At 41.0% G+C, this 23,874-nt stretch overlaps 1 protein-coding gene across 3 annotated transcripts in view; it reads right to left on the bottom strand.

Annotated features, from left to right (window-relative positions):
• Positions 1-9,826: 9,826 nt before the first annotated feature.
• Positions 9,827-23,874, bottom strand: part of SULF1 (sulfatase 1) — a 126,204-nt gene continuing 112,156 nt past the window's right edge. For 2 of the 3 annotated variants that reach the window (XM_066578556.1, XM_066578555.1), the window contains 6 exons: positions 23,546-23,640; positions 23,197-23,262; positions 20,521-20,693; positions 18,913-19,055; positions 15,234-15,357; positions 9,827-11,681 (listed from right to left, as the gene is read on the bottom strand). In XM_066578556.1, coding sequence (XP_066434653.1) covers positions 10,897-11,681; positions 15,234-15,357; positions 18,913-19,055; positions 20,521-20,693; positions 23,197-23,262; positions 23,546-23,640 — 1,386 coding nt within the window. In that variant the 3' untranslated portion in view covers positions 9,827-10,896. Of the gene's footprint in view, positions 11,682-14,526; positions 14,561-15,233; positions 15,358-18,912; positions 19,056-20,520; positions 20,694-23,196; positions 23,263-23,545; positions 23,641-23,874 lie in introns of all 3 variants that reach the window. The other variant, XM_066578557.1, reaches the window with a different exon arrangement.

Below are 23,874 nucleotides of genomic sequence, written 5' to 3' on the forward strand. Positions count from 1 at the left end.
CATCCAAAGCTGGTCGGAATTTCATTTTTTTCTCCATTTCACTCTACTTATAATGTACTGAAAAACATTTAAAAAATTTTATGGTACATTAAATAGCACCATTGAAAAACACAACTCGTCCCGCAAAAAACAAGCCCTCATACAGCGACTTCGATGGATAAATAAAGAAGTAACGATTTTTTAAATGGGGGGAGGAAAAAACGAAAATAGGAAAAGAAAGGGGCACTATGTCCTTGAGGGTCAAATATGGGCTCTGTTAAGAACTTTGTGCGCAGTCACAGTGGATCGCAAATAACCATCATTTTAGACTGTGCTCACATGTGGCATTTGTGAGCTTTTCCAGCTAGAATAGCATTAGCAATTACCTGCTGATAGCTCTGACAGAAAGTTAAGGGGACTGTTGTACCTAGCAACGAAAATCAGTGTTGAACTACATATTTTAAATTTCAATGGAAGCCTTTAAAGAAAAAATAGCTTTTAGTTTTATGCTTCTTTGTAGAGATGAGTGAGTATACTCGGTAAGGCACATTACTCGAGCGAGTAGTGCCTTAGCCGAGTATCTCCCTGCTCGTCTCTAAAGATTCGGGGGCGGCCGGGGAGCGGCGGGGGAGAGCGGAGAGGAACGGAGGGGAGATCTCTCTCTCCCCCCCGCTACTCCCCGCAACTCACCTGTCACCCGCGCCGGCCCCCGATTCTTTAGAGACGAGCGGGGAGATACTCGGCTAAGGCACTACTCGCTCGAGTAATGTGCCTTACTGAGTATACTCGCTCATCTCTACTTCTATGTCATTTTCCCTGATAGTATCAAAAATTCCATATTATTTGGTTCTTTCCTAACTTTTCGGACAGTAGTTTAATAGTAGATATTAATATTTCAGCTAGTGCCGAACAAAACAACAATGTGCAATAATATGTAAATTACCATTTACTCCTAAATCAGAATGCTGTACATCGCATATTAAATATCATATCATAGCAAGCATGAATATTTGGGAATGTTGCATGAAAATAAGACGTACTGCACTCATTAGAACAAAACGATTGTATCCTTGAATTAGATGTAGGTTTAGCAGATAGTGTGTATTATTCCGTCGTACTTCTCATGTTCCAGTATTAAGCAATTGCAAGTGATTTTTTTTAATTAATAGATCGTCTAATATCATATCCTACATAGGGGAAAATATCCAACTGTTCACTTATAGACATAAGCAAATGATATTCTACTACTATGTACAAAGGTGAATAAATGATGCAACATCTGACTTTATTTATAGGAAAAGCCCATCCAGCAAACTGATGACTTTAGATGATGATTACATGGTTGACAGGATATCTTGCAATCAGTCAGGTGTATGCTCTTGCCATTTGAAAGTTTTCCTGTAAGTTGTGTGATCTAGAGGTAAATACCTAAAGAGGTTTTCCCATAATACACTTTATTGACATGTCAGACTTTTGTAAGGGTTTAGTTCTGATTCAGAATTCCAGCAACCTGATTGGTTGTTTGGATTGTTTGATTCAACCTGATTGGTTGGTTGGGTTCGATGATTCAACCTGATTGGTTGTTAGGGCTGAAGTACGGAGTAAAAGGCTAACATGCACCAGGTTCATGTAGCATGAAAAAACCAGGATAGATATGGCCATTAAGCCTATGCATGTTTTATTCAGACACCCTGCTGCATTTCAGAAAAAACATGCTTAGAAGTTTGACCCGGAGCTCTCGAGTTAGAGGTGGGCCACGAAGGGCTATCCCTGTCCCCAACATCCAGCTCCTCTCTATGTTTCTGTATAAGGAGATGGCTGTCAGCAGAGGAGGCTCCTGTGCCCCAATGCAAAACCTGTAATGGGGCTCCCAACTATAATGCTTTATTCATAGTACTGGGCTCCCTATATGGAGAACAAAGGCCTTATGAGCCCCCTAAGGGTCCTGTGCCCGGGAGCAAACGCATACCCTGCATCTCCTATACTTACGCCCATGTTGTCCGTGTTGATGATGCTGGCAGGGAGAGCCCATCTCCACCCACCTCTTTGACTCAAAGCTCCATTCCAGCTGAACTCCAAGTCAGACTTCTGAGTATATTTTTTTCTGAAATGCAACAATGTTTTAAAATAAAACATACATGGGCCGAATATGCATATCAGTCTCGGGTTTGTGCTACCTGTGGTTTGGGCAACATGAACCCACTGAAAGGTTCACTCTAATGGCCAACAATTCAACCACCCTGGCTGGGTAGTCCTTTAAATTAGCTTGCCAAGCGAAACGAATAGCAGCTGCACATTACTGCAGGGAAAATGTGATATTACAAGGCACAAATAAAACGAATGGGCGACCATATAATACATGAAATCACGGAGTCTTGCAGTTCTTTGCAGTAGCTCCCTGCTTTGGCCGATGAGATGAGTCCCAACTTCTCTCTGAAACACTCTTATTTATTATCTACAGGTTTTTATGTGTTCTTAGCATTAACATTTCCATTAGGTTCTGTTTAATAGCCTGTAATGGCATATACCTTTTTTTTATTTAATGCATTTGTGTTTTGTATCTGCATTATTTAATACCTAGAATCTGTGTAATTGATATGAAACATTACGTTAGCTGCTGGTGTTCTGGGTTAGCAGTAGAGTGCTGGAGTTAATGGACACTGGCCGTACTATACCTAAACATAGGACGTCATGCTGTCTCTTGACATGGCTCGTTAACCTTTTCCCTTTCTTTCTCTAACTTATGTTACATGCGGAGCTTAAGATTAATAAATAAAAAAAGCTTTTAATTGACCCAACGTCTCACAAACCAAGGTTCAAGATGGTATAATAAATTATCAAACTACATGGAGGTGGTTAGTTAGTTCAAGCATCAATCTCCAGCCGGGATTGTCTTTTATAGTAGTAGTTTTGGAGTACTTATAGAAAAACTATGAACATTGCCATACTCTGTATCAAATACCTCTACGAAAACCACTCAGAAGAAAAAATTAAACCATTCGACGTTGAAAAAACTTAAAGCGATCTCCGTAACTTTTACATTGAGGTGCGGCTTTTAAGGATAGACCACCAATTCTCATATCGCGAAGAACCTCTTTAAGTAATAGACTACAGTTCTCAAGAACAATTTTTGGAAAATTATACGTAAAGTGGTTTATTTAATGTCTGACAATGATAGTCAGGAAAATTATACTTGGAATTAGTCTTATTTACTTAAGGCATTTGGCAATCATTAAAAGACCACAGTAGATGTTATAGTTAGGAATGGATGAATGTGTGTTGGTGCTATATCCAAGGACAGCGCACAGTGAGAAATGTATCTCCACTTGGGCATTAAATGCCATTATTCAGAGTGGAGGAATATGTTGGTGCTTAATCATTGATGGACAAATATTATCTTATTGGGTATGGCGCAAGAGTGTTCATTAAAACATGTTTCACTTGTAGTACGAGAGTCATACAAATCTTGTTTTTGCCTAAGTTAGGTTTGTTTTTACTTGATATTTATTTCTATGATGACCTTGAAATCATTTTTGGAAAATTTAAAGCCGGTTTGTTTAATTCAATCTTTCTGAAAATGTTGTTTACAAACCTTTCGATACTTGATATAATGAAATAAAGAAGAAATATTCCTAATCTGTTTTGCTGATTGCATTTCTGACTGTCTGAGATGATGGGATCATTATTGCAATTACTTATTATTATCTTTGTTCTATAAAAAGGTCATTGCCACAACTAAAACGTATTTCAAAAACACTATCATGAGACCAAAGGTCTACTGTCCTCCCATTTTGCAAGGTGAGTTAGCCCTGTAGCCGCTGAATCCAGACTGGGATTCCAATGAAGTCTATGAGAGTTAGCAAACTGTGAAGGTAACAATATTCCCCTTCAAAGCTATATTTTGAAAAGAGGTTCTCACCTAAATTTAAAGCGACCCTCCGGTTTTGAGACAAAATTCTGTTCCGGAATTGGATGGGGGATATTTTACTTACCTCTCTGCTGATGTCCCTTCGATTCACTGGTTCAGGATCTCGTTTTTAGCCAAAGTAGCTGCTGCAATATTTGTATCTAATGCACATTGTCCATTGCTCCCTGATTGGCCAGAATTTATCACATGAGCTTTATAGCAAGTATAGTATGCTGGTAGTCTAACGATACCAGTGCACTGTGGGGGATGAGGTAGTCTGAAACTTGCATCAACCATCTTGGATGGCTGTTAACGAGATCCCGAACCAGCAGATCAGAGGGGCATTGGCACAGAAGGCCAACAGCAGATAGCATAACTACTTCCTCTGTTCTCGGTAAAATGTTGTCCTGAAACCGGAGGGTCACTTAAATTTCACAAAAATATGGTGGATCTAAAGAAAAAAATTAGTGGCGATTGTACTGTGAGCTCAAGTATGTAAGCCGAAAACCATTCAGCCTGCTAAAAATAAAGTATCTTTAGGGTGAATTCACACGAACGTATATCGGCTCGGTTTTCACGCCGAGCCGATATACGTTGTCCTCGTGTGCAGGGGGGAGGCTGGAAGAGCCCAGGAGCAGGAACTGAGCTCCCGCCCCCTCTCTGCCTCCTCCCCACCCCCTCTCCGCCCCTTTGCACTATTTGCAATGAGAGGAGGTGGGCCAGGGGTGGGGCTAAGTGCCGTGAATTAGCCACACCCCTGTCCCGCCTCTCCCCATTGCAAATAGTGCAGAGGGGTGGAGAGGAGGCAGAGAGGGGGCGGGAGCTCAGTTCCTGCTCCTGGGCTCTTCCAGCCTCCCCCCCTGCACATGAGGACAACGTATATCGGCTCGGCGTGAAAACCGAGCCGATATACGTTCGTGTGAATGCACCCTTAAACTGTAAACAGTAGTGGCACAAAGTTTTTGGCCCTCTTCCTTAGTTTGGAGGGAGTGATATGGCTATCATAGCAATTCTCCTTAGGCCTCATACAGTAATGGCTTCATGATATGCATCACCTCTATAACCCCAAACTATATATAAGAAAATAAGACTTTACTAGTATCCAAAGGTTGCATTTTCTTGTGAAATAGATATGCTGCTGAAACATTGTGATCAGTCATTGCCCCTCATAATGCAGGAATCATGACCCAAGTGAAGTAGGCCTGCATCAAACAGTTTTCGATGCAGAATATTAAGCCAAAGCCAGGAGTAGATCCAAAAGGAAGGAAACGTATAATGGAAAGACAGCAGCTTAATTTTGTATCCACTCCTGTGTTTGGCTCAAAAGTTTGCATCCAAAACCACATATGTGAATCCAGCCTTGTGGTTTTGAAATTGGTAAACATTGAAAGCAAATCTGATATCCATTCCCAGACACTATTTATGTGTTGCCATCTTTGATATTGTGCTTCTACACTATCCTACCAAAAGTAATTGGACACCTGAACAAGAATCAAAAGTTTTATTTACATATGTTGATACTTAGTAAGACCTCCTTTGGCTCTAAGGACATTGGATTCCCTCCATGGTATACTTTCTTGTAACGTCTGTTACACTTCAGCTGGTATGTTCCTCCATTCATTCTGCAAACATCTGGTGAGTTATCTCAAAGAAGATGGATGTTCAGATTTCCTGACCCGATGTTCCAGTTCATTCCAAAGATGTTCAGTAGGGTTCAGGTCAGGACTCCGTGCAGGCAGGGCACTCCAATTATGGAGCATCAGTATCGCTAAGCCAATTAAACTCGTGTTGGATTTGGGACAAGGCTTGTTGCCTTGCTGGAAGTATTGCTGGCCATTTCCAAAGTCTTGCCACGTTGCCAGCAGCACATTATTGTCCAGAATGTCAAGTTACACCTCTGTGATCATTATACTTGACACGTAAAACAGCCCTTGACATAACTTAACTGTTGGCACAACACATTCAGGCAAAAGGCACCCTCCACACCCAGGTATGTCTGTCTGATTTGAAGATGGAGTAGTGCAATTCATCACTCAATAGAACGTTCTTCCATTGCTCAACTGTCTAATGACGACACTCTTTGCACCATTGTAGAGGGCCAACGTATTGCACTTTGCGACGGCCGACGTATGTGCAGCAGCATCACCTAATTATTCAATAACATGCAGTTCCCATCGCAAACTATGGCTGACCACCTCCAAGAGTCTGCATTTTATGTAGCATGGTTTAGGGCATGTGACGTGCTAATAGGACTCCATTTATTTTATTGATATGGTGTCCAAATACTTTAAATCAAATACTTTTATAAATGTAATGCATAATAGCACCTTTTAGTGCTAATACCATTTCCAGATTAAAGGAATACTAGAGAAAACACTGATACTATGTTATATATGACTTCTATCAGTCATGACAGTATCCACTGTTCATTTGAATCCAGTTTAAATGACATTGATGTAGAACATAAATGCATGTGCCAGGGGTGTAATATCACCATTGCCAAACCTTGAACGGATACCACCTGTGTGATGACCATTAGGAGGCATATAGTTAAAAATATAGAGTTTATGATTGACAATCTTTACTCTGTCCTTTGTGTCTTTTCTCCTCTCACAATATTGGATACTGTGATTAATTATCTTTTCAATCGGTGTATAAATAAAATGATTAGCGAACTAGCCCGCTATGATGTTTATGCTTCCATGAAATCAACGCTGAATGATAAGCGAAGGTTTTATCATTCATCAATTGTTGGCCGTGTTTACACTGAACGATTACACTGTGCTACGCAATCTTTGTAACAGTTAAGCTGATAGGCGGCTTACAGTAACTTTAGTGTGCTGAATTTAAATATGATGTCCGTTTTTTTTCTGCAACGTAAGGTTTTCCAAATATGGGGAATAATATAATCCAATTGCCGTTGTCCTTTATTTTTTTGAAAATCTGCCTACACAATTAATCCAGTCGGCTCGCCATTAACCTTGCTTAATAAAAAGAACAAAAGTGATTGCACAACTATTTTGCTATTGTGTCATACACTGTGTGCTGACTGACCACTATAAGGGTAGGTTTATGTAACATATAGGGTATGGTTCCACGTGGCGGAAATGCTGCGGATCATCCATCAGTAAGCTGTAATTTATTAACTGTGTTTTTACAGGTCATTGGTTACACTGTGACTATGTTTCACAATTTAATAACAATATGGCTGAGCGGTGCAGATCTCTGGACAACCCAGACAATTTCTGGGTAAAGTGTGCCTATCACAAGTATTTGGGAATAAAGCTTGGTGACCAAGAAAGGAAGTGGCATTACATATCATCTGTGTGTCATGTAACACTCATCTCACACATGGGCTAAAAGGCAAGAGTAGAATGCCATTCGCCATTGCAATGGTATGGCGAGAACAAAGAGACCACCATACTGACTGGTATTTCTGCATGACAAATACCAAAGGTTTCTCCAGTAAACAGAAAGATAACATTCTGTCTTCAGATATACCTTGTGCAATAGAACCTGCGCCTCATGACGCCAGATTACCTATTCCTGATCCAATGGGAGGGTTGCTATTGGCCTCTAGCTGTGCAGCATCACTGGGACTACTATGGTGATTACTATTACTTCTCGAGCTAATATAGGGGACACTGTTACTACTGGGGCCACTATGGGGGTCACTTAATACTGTGGTTACTATGGGGGTCACTATTACTATTGAGGCTACTCTAGGGATCACTATTGAGGCTTATTCCCATGGAAATAAGCAAATTTCAGTCGTGCAATATGTATTTGCACGACCAAAAATCGCTTATGCCCACGTTTTTTGCCTGCTCTGACGTGTTTTTAAGTACACAAATATACTGCATATTTGCGCATGCAAAAAAGAACATAGACAGGCTCATTGACCTGGTGAGCAAAGAAGCAGGTGTCCTGCATACTCGCTGTGTATTTGTGCCCACCCATTCACTTCACTGGCTTATTGCAGTGTGTAATATGCCCCAACCAAGAACGGTAAAAATAGTAATATTACGGCACGTCCAAACTGTTATCATCCTAAATAAAGGAAATGATTCGTAACTTGAAAGTGGGAAGTGCTGCTAGTATTCAATTTTACAAGTGGAATTAGCAGGTTTTAATTTTATAGAAACATTAAAGGGGTTGTCCCGCGCCGAAACGGTTTTTTTTTTTTTTTCAATAGTCCCCCTGTTCGGCGTGAGACAAACCCGATGCAGGGGTTTAAAAAAAAAACCGGATAGTGCTTACCTGAATCCCCGCGCTCCGGTGACTTCTTACTTACCTTGCGAAGATGGCCGCCGGGATCTTCACCCTCGGTGGACCGCAGGTCTTCTGTGCGGTCCATTGCCGATTCCAGCCTCCTGATTGGCTGGAATCGGCACACGTGACGGGGCGGAGCTACGAGGAGCCGCTCTCCGGCACGAGCGGCCCCATTCAGAAGAAAGAAGACCAGACTGCGCAAGGGCGTCTAATCGGGCGATTAGACGCTGAAAATTAGACGGCACCATGGAGACGAGGACGCTAGCAACGGAGCAGGTAAGTGAATAACTTCTGTATGGCTCATAATTAATGCACAATGTACATTACAAAGTGCATTAATATGGCCATACAGAAGTGTATACCCCAACTTTGTTTCGCGGGACAACCCCTTTAATTAAGCTCTGCTTTGAAAATTTAAAAAAATGTGTTGCACTGTGTTATCATTCAAATTTCGAACGATCCAGCAATTTTTATTTTATTTTTTTAAACAATACTCGTTCCATGTAAAAGCTGCTTCCCACCTTGAGCCAGCCCTTTCCCCAAGCTGCTCTTTGTAGAGTCTTTTCTTTGTGTTTAGCTCAGATGAAGGCCAACAAGGCTGTAGGAACATCTGTATGCAAGCCGGAATAATTAGTTATGGAATTTTAGACTGTATCATAGTTAGCTATTGAGGTAAAGAGATAACATTTTCATGGCTCTTCACACTATAAAAAGTATGTAAAAAGCATTTCTTTGGGTATATGTGATGGAAGTGATGCCATGCAAATGTCTTCAGCTTCAAGAAAACACTAATACAGCTTTATGGGTGCTTTCATCCTACCAACCTAAGGCCCCCTGTCCACGGCAGTGATTTCGACAGCGGTTTACCGCCAGCGAATAACGCTGGCTGAAGCTTTCCATGGAAAGCGCCAGCCCCGTGTCCACGAGCAGAGAATCATTGCGATTCTCCACTCGTGGCGGGCAATTAACAGCATGCTGCGAATTGCCCCGATTCTCCGTGGCCAGCCAATCTATCAGATTAGGCTGACCGGCGGAGATTCATCTGCGGCTCCTGCTCCCGGATCGCAATGCCCGTGGACGGGGGGGGGGGGCCTAAAACAACCTTATATAGTCACATTAAAAATAAAATGTGGTTAGCCTTGCTACCCTGCAGTATTAGGTCACTTGATTTTCAGTTTCATCCAATGATCCTGTCAAATGGGCCGATTCTTGGGCCCGAGTATTCCTCGTAAGACTTGTTGAACTGACAATCAGGCCGTATAAAGAGACCAACGATCAGCCTACGAACAAGCAAACACTTGTTCATCGTCTGATAGCCTTGTTTATGGAAGCATAAAAATGCTCAAGAATCGGCAGCACATCTTCCCATGCGAACAGAGAGGTACAGCTGGCCTATGGGGATGAATGATTATTAGCCCCTACAAGCCTGCGTAAAAAGAGAAATGAAACGAGTGCCAATTGACACGCATGTCAATTGGCACTCGTTACATCGGGCAGCGTGCCTAGAATTCTTATTTTTATTGTATTTATATAATGTTTCCCACAACCTTTCAGTACTGATAGTTTTTTGGCTTTTGAAAATGAATATTTCCATAATGTAGATTTGCCCCATAAAGCGCACATTCACGTGAAGTGTAACTGCGCTAACTTAAAAAAAATCAAACAAAATCAATTTAAATAAGGTTTCGGTTTGTAAAATTAAAGCACATTTTTTATTTGAAGAAACGTTGCTTCGTGACTTTCCTGAAGCCCGAGTTGTTCTATAAAAGTATAACAGATACTATACATGATTAAAAAAAAACACAGAACCTATAATCTGAAATCTATATACAAAAGGAGAAAGTACTGTCATCACCATAAATATATGTGTACCGCCATCAAGTTGATGACCCGCACAGCAACAAGTAACTTTTAGCATATGTACATAGACCATGTAAGGACTGCTCAGAGAACAGAAATATTGGTTACTCCATGGATCAACTTTGATGAAGAAGGTGTTTTTTTTTTTTTGTTTTTTTTTAAGTCTCAAGTGGAATCCAAAAACAATTCTATGATAAAACTGGTGAAACAAGACTTTTGAGGTAAACAGTAAATATGCTTTTTAAGATCAGTCAGCTCTTTACCTTCAAGTACTGATGTTTTTTTTTGTACAATGTGCCATGCCCTAGACCATTCCGAATGATCTAGATCGATAAACGTTTACAACGCTCTCATTCTATAGTTGCACATATATGATGAGGTAAATGTGAATTTTGAATGCACTCTTTTAAGGCACATTTTTGGCACAATCTTTTTTTTGTTCTTTATGCACAACTCCTCGCATCAACATAAGGAGATGAAAGTAAAGGGATAAACTTTGTGATCGAGCTTGAAAGCTTTAAAAAGTGCAAAATTAGTTTAATTAAGAAATTCCAGTGGTTAGAAGAGAAAATATAACAAAAAAAAAAATACTTAGTGGGATGTAAGATAATTTGTGGTGTTTAAAGACACGAAATATGAGCCCAAATGGTGAACAGAAAACAAAAAGAAAGTGTTAACAATATAGTATTAAAGTAAAAACGTCGTGATGTCATGATGTAGGTAACAAACGTCATTTGGGGACTGATAGGTGAAACCATTCGCACAAAGTAAGATCCGATAAAGCAACGGTTTAGAGTTTCACATCTGGAATGTCAAGTGCCACAAATTGTTGATCGCTGTTTCTTGTATTGTCATGCGTGTAGCTTAGTTGGAAGGGATCAGGCACTGCCTTCTACATCAAAGTTTGTGTTCCTCTCTTCTGGAGAATTAGTTGTAGATCTAACTTTTGTGCTTTCTCGATCTTCATGCACCTGATCTGCAGCTGAGGCATTGCTTTTCTGTTGAGTCGTGGAGTCGATGGGAAGGTATATCTGATCTTCAAAAATATCTTCACTTGCATGACGGAGGTACTGTTGAGTTTCTGTAGGGATGTAACTAATAGTCTGAATAGTTAAAGAGTTTTTGGATTCTAGTTCCATGAACCCATTTCCACTGAAATCTATTTCGTAAGTTTCTAAATCTACATGGTCTTTCCATTTTTCGGTTTTACTCTTGATCCAGTGTGCCTCGTTAGTTTTTTTCCTCTCAGGAATATCGTTATTTGTTTCAAGTTTTTTCTTGTGATTAAATATCACTGTGCTCAAATTCAAGATACCAAAGTTGGCCTCCATTTTAGGTTCCCTTTCTTCAGCAACTAAACCACTAAATTCATCTTCGGAGTCAGCAGAGGACATTTCCACCAGAATTGAAGTATTGGAAGGCCCAGAAATGAGTTCAACCACAGTTGTATTTGCTGTATTTTTTTTAGGGATACTGTTCAGCAGTGCAAAAATTCTATCTACATCCTTCAAGTAATTAGCCCAGTCATCCAGACTAAGCCTGTAGTTGTTTCTGTAGCCATATAAGCTTTCATTTACGCTGTACAAATCTTCCAGTCCTTTCCAATCAACGTCCTCTGTGAAATTTGGCAGGTTAACCTTCCCATCCGTCCCATAGTTGTCCTCTGTAAAAACAAAAATTGGATTTGTGAGATTCTCACCCACATCTTATTTCACCAAGGGAAATAATTCGACATATCACAATGGATTTGAAAACGTTAACAATAGAAGAACCTACTTTTTGGAACTTATGAAAGAAAGAATGTTTTTCTTCAATTATCTGTTTGGTAAGTAATTCATCCGTAATTAAAGAGTGTTAAGTTAAATCTACTGCCTAAACCTTGTTCACAGTTTGGGGGTGTAATTGCACAATATACCTCATGCATAAAAAACTAGTGCAAATCAATAGTAAATAAGACGTTCACAACAACCAATGGGATAGTTTCCACTTTTTTCATTTTTCCAATGAAATTTGAAAATGAAAAAGTAAAGTGGTCTAGGAAATTTCTTCAGTCTTGTCTTAATTAGCGTTTATATACAAGGCTAACAAGGTTTGAAACTTTACGGAAAAGTAAGAAAAGGGTTTTCCCACCAAAGACATTTATTGGCAAATCTTAAGGGTATGCAATAAATGTCTGAAAACTCTGCTTGGCCGTTTCCATATTTCCTATTGACTAGAATAGAGAGAGCTGCGCACGTCCTTCTTGTTCTTCCAATAGGTGGGGCACCCCAATTATCTAGATGTCTATGGCCGGACAACTCTTTTAACAACACAGACCTGCATCCTTTAAATGAAAGCTGGCTTGTTAGTGTATGCCTAAAGACAACACTGGTGCCACGCACATAATGCCTTATAACGTTCTCCTAAAAGTACTTTAATCCCTTTAATTAAAAGAGCAGTCGGTTCAATAAATAGGTTTTTGGATGCTTGATGAAAAGAAAGAGAATGTTCTAGTTTTAGTAACCGTTTCTAAGGCAGGGAATAAGACAGCCATCTATCCAACACTGCCCATTATTGTGCCATATTGAGCCAATTACTCCATACATGGATTGAATCCAGCATTTTATGTCAATGATCTGAAGATACGTTTTCTTAGAGCACTATAATGAACAGATTAGCAAGACAATTTTTCCTCACTTGCTGATAGAATCATATACAATCAGGACAGAATAGGCAATGGCCTCAATTAACCATTAGATAGAAGTTTACAGAACCCACCAGTTTCGGCAGGGCTGGTAGACAACCTTATGGGAAAGGATGATACGCTCCTTTGCGAAGCGACAGAGTGGGACATTTAAACTAAAAAAATAACAGGAAGACTAAGCACAAAAGAATGCGTGAGATATGCTGCCATATGCAGTGATATGCCAACTCAACGCCGGCTCCATGGTGGTGAAATCCTGCAAGACTCGGAGCATTTTACGCATACGGTCGTGTGAGCCCGGCCTTACACTGTACAGGTTACACATCGCAAAGAAAGAAAATATAAGTGACCGTACTAAATAATTCTGAGCCTCAAGGTGATCTTTCTCCAGAACAGCACACCATGTGCTTAGGCATGGTATTGCACATATAATGTCATATTAATATACAACATTTCATTTACATGAATAGACCCAATATTTGTAGCACATAATTCAACAATTATAGGTCCCATGTTTTTCTTTTTAGTTTTGTTCAAAGTATGATGATTCAGTATAGACTCAGTACACAATGGGAAATATTTCCTTAGGCCGGCATTTCACACCCTAGTCTAAGTAAACTTTGCCCCAGGCTAATTATACTTTTTAATACATTTCTCACATCTGGCGGCATGTTTCAGTCTGGCTCACAGAGTTTGTAGGTTTCAGCTACAATTTACTCCAGCTTCTGCAGTAAATTATAGTAAGTGCGATGGGCTGCATGCAGCCATGCCTCTTAATTCTAGACCCTGCCTATTTTGAGAAGTAGTGTGGATAGGTGTCAAAGGACAAAATTGTGGCTTTTGGATGCCTGAAATGCCTGAAATGTGGTGTACAAAAAATACATATGCCCTATTGTATACTTGCCCTGGAACTGATCCTTGTTTTCCATGAAACTGGTTTTCCAAGACTCAAATATTGATGACCTATTCTTGGATGGATCATCTATATCAGATTGGTAGAATGCTGTCTCCTGGCACCCTTGCTGATTGGATATTTAAAGGGCTTAGGCACAGTATCGAACATTGTATAGCAGCTGTGCCTGGTACTGCAGTTCAATCACATTTACTTGAATTGTACTGATCTGCAGAAAGGCCATGTGACCGATGGTTGTAAGATGACAGGCCGAAGAAGAGGCTGCATCAATACAGCCAATTGGTGGAGGTGCTGGGCCTCCATGATCTGATATTGATGACCTATCCCAAGCATAAGTGATCAATAACGGATTCCTGGAAAACCTCATTAAATCTGGATGTAAAAAAATTGCTAAGTCTATCTCCATCGCCTAATGCTACACTTCTACATGGATGCTTATTACATGCCTGATTAAATCTTCCTACAAGTGGAAATATTCATGCACTTCAGCAAAGCTATAACTGTACAGTATATGCAGAAATAAGCCTATAATGATCAAATATCACAATACAAATGAAGTGCAAAATAAATGAACATACAACACGATGATAGAGGAAACATAATGCACAGTCTATATCACCACTCATGATGGGAACCAAAGGATTTTAGGCATTTTAGCTTGAAAAATCAAAAAAGTCACAAGCATGAAATGGGATGCATGAGTTCTTGCTGTGAAGATGAGATTAAGTGAATAATGGGAGGCCTCAAACCACTGACCATAAAAAGGAAACCATGGTTAGAATTTGCATGCACCAAAAGCTATGCTGTGTGCCACATGACAAGGTACAAACATTAGTCAGAATGGGCTGATCATGCAATTATTTGGGGGTGAAGCTGCTGAGAAGGATAAATAAGAAAAAAAAGGACATATACCTGTGTGGATCATAGGTTCCTCCATCTTTACTTCCTGATATAGGAAAATACAAGAGTAACGTTTGTTAACGTTTGGAAGAGAAATATATCACAAAATGTAGATTGCCACGTCTTCTAGAAAAGTGATTAAAGTTGTACCTGTTGCCTAAACTCAGCGGCTATTTTCTTGGCCAAATCAAAAAAAAGCATGCACCATCTCAAATACATCAAACTGAATACTATTTCCTCAATATGGCAGAATTCATTTGAGCAGAAGTTCAGTTTGATCAGCAGTAGCTGCCAATGAGTAGTAGTATATCAAGTCTATAAAAAAAAGACACAAAAAGCCAAAAAAAAAATATCTATGAAAATTTTAATCAAAAAATGTTTGAAGGTCACTGATGCTTGAATAAAAACAAAATGGCAGTCTTGGAAACGATACATTGCACTATACAAAGTGTCAGCAGGTTAGTTGGCAGCCTTTGGCTGGGTTGAGTCAAGTAGATGTTAGCTAAGAGGTCAATGCTGGTAATAAGCTTTGCTGTCTAGGTTAGACCTTCCTATTAAGAACCCTGTAGAGAGGAACTGAAGAGCTCAATGTTATATACATGGAAGGTGCAGCTTTATCCTTCATTGGCCTGTTTACCTTAGACCGAATATTGAATACAGAAACCCTGAAGGGCAATCCAAAACAACAATATTTGCCATTACGATTAAAGGCAAGTTACCTGTTTCTAATCCTTTCGGCCTTGGGTTGCATTGTCGATGACCTTGGCAGCTTCTTAGCTCCATCAGCTGTATGTGAAGCTGATTCAATACTCCTCTCTCTATAGTATGTACAGCATTTGTTAACTGTGAAGAAAGCAGGATAGTCTGAGAATGCTTGGTCAACAATAAGACTTTGTGCACATTACAGCGTTGTATCTCCTTTGGATACTCTACTGGGACCTTGGAATGAAACCAGGGATTCCTCACAAAACGGGCGCTCAACATATACTGACTCACCCAGTCTATCAGAATATATCACTTTCTTTCTTTGGCTCTTGTAAATGTATTCCTTATCTTTTCTATGTCACTTCCATATAGTTTGTTTTATTTTAAGGCCGCACCGAGAATAAGGTAAATGCTGTGTGCAACCTACTAAACCCTCACGGCCTCGGGGGTTCCATTAGAAGTTTTATAAAAGCAATAAGTTGCACCACAGACGGCTGTGTCCAGGAACTTACTGAAGTGGTTGCTTCTTGGTTTTGTGGTTGCTTCTTGGTTTTTGTTGGGTTGGTCCATATTCATGTACGGCGTTATCCCCCCTTCTCCACATTAAAGATCTCTGAGTATATAGTTTCTACTAGCTTGAAAAAAGGACATACGAGTCCGAAACGTCGCTATCATCTCTGAATTATTATTGGACTGCATTCCATATCTTTTCCCCATCATGAATGAACCACTTATTTGGAATAAAGAAGCTGTTTTTAAGTGTATGTATATTGGGTCTGAGGTGCAACTTATTCCTTTCATAAAACTTCCATATCGTTAGAGATGAGCGAGCATACCCGCTAAGGGCAATTACTCAATCGAGCATTGCCCTTAGCGAGTACTTGCCCGCTCGGAAGAAAAGGTTCGGCTGCCGGCGGCAGGGGAGAGCAGGGAGGAACGGAGGGGAGATTTCTCTCTCTCCCCCTCTCCCCCCTGCTCACTGCCGCAACTCACCTCTCACCCGCGCCGGCAGCCGAACCTTTTCTTTCGAGCGGGCAGGTACTCGCTAAGGACAATACTCGATCGAGTAATTGTCCTTAGCGAGTATGCTCGCTCATCTCTACATATGGTTCATCTTTGTGTTGGGTTTCCATCCATCCGCTTTTATCTGGTTTGAGCATTTAGATCGACTGAACATCTATTTAAGTTACCATGAATGTTAGTCTAGAATGGATTCTGGAGAGAACACTCCGTTATTGCTCAGATGTTTTTCCATTTTTTTTTATTTTTGTGTTTAGTTCTGCTGTTTTCACTATGAATAATTGTTCCAATTGAGTAAAAATGTAAATACTTGGATTTCCCTTAAAGGGGTTGTCCCGCGCCGAAACGGGTTTTTTTTTTTTTTCAATAGCCCCCCCGTTCGGCGCGAGACAAACCCGATGCAGGGGTTTAAAAAAAATAAAAAAACGGATAGTACTTACCCGAATCCCCGCGCTCCGGTGACTTCTTCCTTACCTTGCGAAGATGGCCGCCGGGATCTTCACCCACGGTGGACCGCAGGTCTTCTCCCATGGTGCACCGTGGGCTCTGTGCGTTCCATTGCTGATTCCAGCCTCCTGATTGGCTGGAATCGGCACACGTGACGGGGCGGAGCTACGAGGAGCAGCTCTCCGGCACGAGCGGCCCCATTCAGAACAAAGAAGACCGGACTGCGCAAGCGCGTCTAATCGGGCCATTAGACGCTGAAAATTAGACGGCACCATGGAGACGGGGACGCCAGCAACGGAACAGGTAAGTGAATAACTTCTGTATGGCTCATATTTAATGCACGATGTACATTACAAAGTGCATTAATATGGCCATACAGAAGTGCTTAACCCCACTTGCTTTCGCGGGACAACCCCTTTAACGATTCTCACTTGCTAATTCTTGCATCTTGCTTAGGAATTTTCATCTATTAAGTTTGGCCAAAATGTTTTCTGCTGTAAAATGTCAGATTCACACCGATTTTTCGGCACATGTGCATCCCATTACATTCCATAGGAGTTCATGTTATAGTCTATATGAATCAGATTTGAAATCAGCATGTGCAAAGGTAAGTGATCCATCACTTTATGATATGGATTCCTTGCAGCGTCTGCACACATCGGGGAGCGCACATGTGGATTTGCCCATTGAAAGGACTTACTCTGCATGGCCCCAGATTACTGCGATGGTATTTAGAGGTGGAATCCACACGGAAAAGATCCTTAGTGCAGAATATTTCGGGAAAGCACATCCAAATATGCAAAAAATTCTGCACCACAATCCACATGTATACATGCAGGTTATGCAGCAGAAGGTGCATGTTGCAGAAATATTCCACACATGTGAAAGTCCTTTATATGTAGCAAATTTCCACAGAAGTTCCATCTTGTGTGGACATACCCTCAACCTGTCCAACAGTCTCCAAATATTCAAGGTTAGTAATCATTTATTAATAATCATTAAAGGGAAGCTGCCACACTGAGAATGCCGTCCATTCTGCAGGCAGTATATTATAGAGTAAGGGGAGGTAAGCAGATTGATATTTACTGTTGTGGGGAAAGATTAAGTATAACTTGTTATTTTATGCAATGAAATCTCTGCTCATTCTGAGCTTAGGAGTCCAGTGGGTGGTCCTATCAGTGATTGGCAGCTGTCCTTGTTAGTGCAGTTATATGCAGATTGCTGTCAATCCATGATAGGAGTCCAGTGGGCTGTCCTATCAGTGATTAGCAGCTGTCCTTGTTAGTGCAGTCATATGCAGATTGCTGTCAATTACTGATGGGAGTCCAGTGGGCGGTCCTATCAGTGATTGACAGCCCTCCTCGTATGTACAGTCATATGCTGTCGATCACTGATAGAAGTCCAGTGGGCGGTCCTAAGCTCAGAATGAGAAGAGACAGAAATTAATTAAATACAAGTTATACTCAATCTTTCCCCATAAAACTATATATTAATCTGCTTGGCTCCTCCTGAACTATAACATGTTGCCTGTAGATAAGACCACATTTTCAATGTGATGGGTTCCCTTTAATAATCAATTCTTGGTAATTATGTTATTAATTGTTGTTAATGATGGTTCAAATAGCCATAATATTGAAGGTAGACTCTCTGAGCTAATGAGAAGGCAGGTACACTAGCTTCCTTGAGCCGACGAAGCATATATAGTATTATTTTAACTACATGGACAACTCAAGAAAGGATCTCCATTTTGGCTCACAAAGAGCTCTGAGCAAGGCATGATCTCCGTAGTGTCCAAATGTTCCAATAGGGGGTATGAAGAGGGGTTGTCTTCGTGCAAAAAAAAAAAAAAAAGAAGTCGTAACTATATTACTAGACTTGACTGACCTGGTTCATATTACAGCGGTTCTCCGGGCCTGGGAAACAAAGATGGCCGAACCACTTATCTGAATACCTGCTCCACACTGTATGCATTGGTAGTCTGAGACACTACATGCTGCTCTGATCGGCCAGCACTGCTCATATGGGCAACACTGGTCAATCACAGCAGCGTGTAGTGTCTTAGACTAAATGAGGCATACTAATAGACAGTGTGCATCAGCCCATTAGGGAAACCGATGCGGCCATTTTTGTTTCTCCTGGCCCAGAGGGTTGCATTAAACTAGTAAAAGTACTGTAAAAGGATGCATTTTCTATAACTAGTTATTAAATAAGCTTTCATGTGTTTACCTGATATGGATCAATGTTCATATCAAAATATTCCAAGAATCCAGTTGCAAATTCACAGAAGAGAAAATTATGAGTCTCATTGACAGTTCTCAGGCACCAGTATGTGTTATTGTTGGAGCTGGTACAGGCACAGAAAGATCCCACTGCAAACGAGAAGGACAGATGAGATAGGATATGATTAGTACTTTATTAATGACCATCATTCATGGAGGAACACCTCACTTAAAGAGATTGTACCAAAATAGACTTCCATAGTATAGGAGATAAAAATCTAATTGGTGGAGGTTACACCACTTAGACCCCCACCAATCCAGAGAACAGGGGTCCCGTGTCCCCCTCTCTCCTTACTGCATCCAGTGAGGAGGAGCTTGAATAGAGCATCTGTCACACATGAGCAGTGCCACTACACTCATTTTCAGTGGGACTGCTGGAGATAGCAAAGTGCTTGCACTTGGCCGTTTCTATTAGCCCCATTGAAATGAATGGAGCAGCACCGTACTTGTGCAACCACCACTCCATTCAATATAACATCACTATGGGTGGGCACAGTGAGCCTACATCAATGTGAAGGAGACAAAGGGCCCTCGTTCACAGGATCAATAGGGGTCTCAGCAGTGAGACCTCCACCAATCAGATTTTTGTCACCTATCCTATGGATCGGTAATAATCTATTTTGATATGACCCCTTTAATGATCTCAGCTACTCATCCTCAGGCCTTTACCTACTCTGTAAGCAAAAGACCAACCTCTTACATCATTCTTGTAAGGTGTCGGTCATAGCTTTACTGGCATAGTCCAAACCGGCAACAAGAACAGTGAAGCAGTTGACTGAGGGCTCAGTCACACGGGCGCATCGGCACCCGTGTGACTGACAGTTAGAAGACGGCCGTACCAGAAGACGAACGTCTCTCTGCAGTGCTGATGAAAGAACACATGATCGGCAATGAAGCCGGTCACATGTTCTTTCCTCCGGCGCTGCAGAGAGACGTCCGTCTTCAGGTATGGCCGTCTCCTTCCTGCAGTAACACGGGCGCCAATGCGTCCGTGTGACTGAGCCCTAAGACTGCAGAACAAGTTGGTAATTTGTATCTCTCTAAAATCCTGAGTAGAACTCAGTACACAGAAAGGAGTACGCCAGTATTAAATAATGTGTTTCCCCATGATCAATCCTCCTTAATATGTAACACATGTAAAGAAGAACTCATGTTTCTATATAATCATTTCATTGTTCGATGTGTTCTCTATAATGTTACCCAATCAGTGGCTTAAGAGCAACATGTGGCTCTTGGGCCCCCTACATGTGGCTCCCAGTCGTTGTGCACTACAGACACCAGGGGTGTTGTGGCATTACTAGAACTTTGTACTAAGATGAAAAACGAGCTTAGCACTAGGGCAAGAGCCAAATATGTGGCTCAACGCAATCTGCTGTATTTAAAAGTAGCTAGTATCGTACAAAAGGTTGGGAGCCTATGGTATAGAGTATGGAATATATAGGTCATAAACATGGCTAGGATAAGAACCCCTCTATCCCTTCATCTATAAGGTAGCTTGCTGAAGGTGAGGGTGATGGAGACACATCAGTAACAGTCACCAGCCTGCAGTTCTTACAGTTCCAGAAAGGAGCCGTCTGCCAGTGGTTATTGTCGTGAGTGAAGCAGGTGAGTCCTGGAAGGCTGCATTCTTCTCCCTTTTTCTGACGTTTCTTTTCTTTTCTCTCCTTTTTCCGTCTACGGTTCTCCTTAAATATCTGTAACTTGTTGTCAACCTCTTGTGCACCTTCCCTGTGAGAGCAAAATACCTCTACTATAATGCAAGTAGTGCAAATGCTAGTCCAGCAGTCAAAGGGCATCTATACAGGGTCCTCAAATTATACTGAATAGGCTGGAGAGAGAACATACATATTATACATGCTAATCTCCAATTACTCAACAGTGAGCTGTCCTAATAAAACAGTTGCAATCAAAATCATTCAAGCTCCATTGCAAATCAGGTTTATTTGCCAAATTTGCAAACTTTCAGCAAAAAACAATCAAAACAAAAACAATTTAAATATCTCAACACAACTAATATAACAAGTGTTTTTTTTCCAAAATTCAACACAAAAGCCACTTTTAATGACTACTGCAGTCCCAGAATAATAAAAGCCCCCTGAATAGAATCTCTCATTAGAATACATTTACAAATTAGGTGTTGTCTCAAGCACACCTGATGCAACTAATCAAAAGTTTCATTAGTTGCATCAGGTGTGATCGAGACACTGGTGTAACTATAGGGGATACAGAGAATGCGGTTGCACCTGGGCCCTGGAGCCTTAGGGGGCCCATAAGGCCTCTCTTCTCCCTATAGGATGCCCAGTACTATGAATAAAGCATTGTAGTTGGGGGCTCTGTTACACGTTTTGAGTTGGGGCCCAGGAGCTTCAAGTTACACCTCCGGCTTGAGATACAATATATCAACAACATAGAGCTTCTAGGGCTTGGTTGATTGTGACATTTGATTGCATGCTATAAATGTGTGTTATGGCCCTTTTACATGGGCCAACAGTCGATTAAGATACTGAATGATGAGTGCTGATGTTTACATAGAGCAATAAGCCCGCAATCCAGCAATGGCTGTTAAGATGACTGAAAAGTCAGCTTAAAAACCTGTGAACTAAAAGTGAGCGATTTCTGTGCATTTACACTGCACAATTACTGCTCAAATTTCTTCGTTTAAGCACATTTTTAGCGATAACTTTCCCGTGTACATGGCCGATAAGTCAAGAGAGGGGTCTGAAAAGTGAAGAGAAGAGATCATTGATTTGCACAAACAAGGAAAAGGAAGCAAAAAGATAGCAAAGACATTGAAAGTTCCTATAGATATATTTGGAAGCAGTTCACAAGTTCAAAGTTAAATTAGCACTGGAGGTGGCAGAAAGAGGAAATGATCACCGACTGCCACCAGATTCCTGAGATGACAGGTGGTCAAAAACCCTTGAGTGACGGCATAAGACCTGCAACAAGATCTGGTGGCAGCAGGCAATGAGATTTGCATTTGCACACTAAGATGCCTACTAAATGCTGAACGTCTTCATGCCCAAACTTTATTCCTCTACTAACCAAAAGCCACATGAAAAGGCGATTCCAATAGGTTCAAAACCATATAAATAAGACTAATTTTTTTGTTGAATTTGGAGAAACCACCTCTTATATTAGTCGTGTTGAGCTATTTAAATTGTTCTTGTTTGATTGCTTTTTGCAAACAGCTGAAATATTGTAAATTTGGCAAATAAACCTAAATTTGGAATGAAGGTTGACCAATTTTGACTGCAATTTTATTTATGAGGCTCCTAACGTACTGGTAGAATTATGTCGGCTCGTCAGTATTTGGGGAAATTTAATACTAATAATCTTTATTTGTATTGCGCCAACTTATTCCGCAGCGCTACAGAGATTACAATGATAACATGATATACAGTTTTTAGGACGTAAACGGGGTGGGGGTAGTACAGGAGGTATGGGATAGGAATTGCACATGTGGAAAGCCATAGGAAGGGGTAGAGGGCGTATTGTGGGGGTGAGGGACTAGATAAGGAAGTTTGGTATGCTCCTTTAAAGATGTGCATCTTTAAGGTGCGTCTGAAGTTGTGTGTCAGGGAATGTCCGGATGTTTTGGGGTAGAGTGTTCCAGAGGATTGGCGCTACTCTAGAGCAGGCCTGGAGGCAAGCATGTTAGTATTGTATTAGAGGGGTGTTTTGTCTGAGTGTGTTAGCAGAGCGGAGCGCACGGGATGGGTGATGTATGAACAGGAGGGAAGTGATGTACAGTGGCACGGCACCATGGGGAGCATTGTGGGTGAGGGCGAGTAGTTTGAATTAGGTTCTGTAGTGTATGAGCAGCCAATGCAGTGACAGGCATAGTACGGAGGCGTCTGAGAAGCGGCTGGATAGGAAGAGGGGTCTAGCTGCTGCATTTAGTATGGATTGAAGAGGGGAGAGTCTGGTGCGGAGAAGGCCGACGATCAGCGAGTTGCAGTAGTGAAGTCGGGAATGGATGAGGGTGACAACAAATGTCTTTAGCATGTCCATGGTGAGGAACGGCTTGATTTTAGCAACATTCCTGTAGTGCAGGTTGCATGTTTGGGCCAGGGATTGGAAATTTGCTCCATTCTTTCCAGTGCAAGAGGATTCATTTTCATACCCAGGGTTGGAGATGCCTAAAAAAGCCATTCCTGTAGAGCAAAGGCTCCATATGTGAGATCTTTAACTAGAAACCACCTACACAATGATGATTATTGAAGCTTACTTGAATGGATGCATATGGCTCTTTGTCTTATCCTCAGGCCTAACCCCTTTCTCCTTTTTGTAAAACCTGCAATACAAACATGATATCACATGAATTAAAATGTACCCGCAGTCCAAAGCTGGACAACTAATGTGGTTATAAATCTTCAGTGCAAAGTAATGTGCTGAATAACCTCAGCCAGCTGGCTAATGATCAGAAAACCCAATCCTGCAAGTGCAGCTGAATTACTAGGCTCATATATTATCCATTTATTACATTTAGATTCTACATAGATTTAGCTATTATCCATTCTCTTATGTCAAAAAACAGCACCAGTATATCTCCATAGACAATGTAAAGAAATACTCACCCAGGTTTGCTACAGTCACATTCATCTGGCTTTCTTCTCTTCAGATGTCCTCTTACTTCTCTCAAATTCTTAATCTTGTCTTGTAACGCTTCGATCTGACAAATCCCAAAAATACGTACACCCATATTACAGTTTCCATCTGAGAAAGGCACTTATAGGAGTGGGGCATGGCAGCAAGAAGTACGGGGTTTAAGGCACAAATGTAGAGGTTGGTTGACAATACGAAGGGTCCCAGCATGCGTCTTCGGTGCTGGGTGTAGATGGGCACTACTGGCTAATGATAAACCATAACGTTTTGAAAATAACAGGGAAATATAGTATTAAGCAGC

The sequence above is a fragment of the Eleutherodactylus coqui genome, chromosome 9 (assembly GCF_035609145.1).
Source record: "Eleutherodactylus coqui strain aEleCoq1 chromosome 9, aEleCoq1.hap1, whole genome shotgun sequence".
Lineage (NCBI taxonomy): Eukaryota > Metazoa > Chordata > Amphibia > Anura > Eleutherodactylidae > Eleutherodactylus > Eleutherodactylus coqui.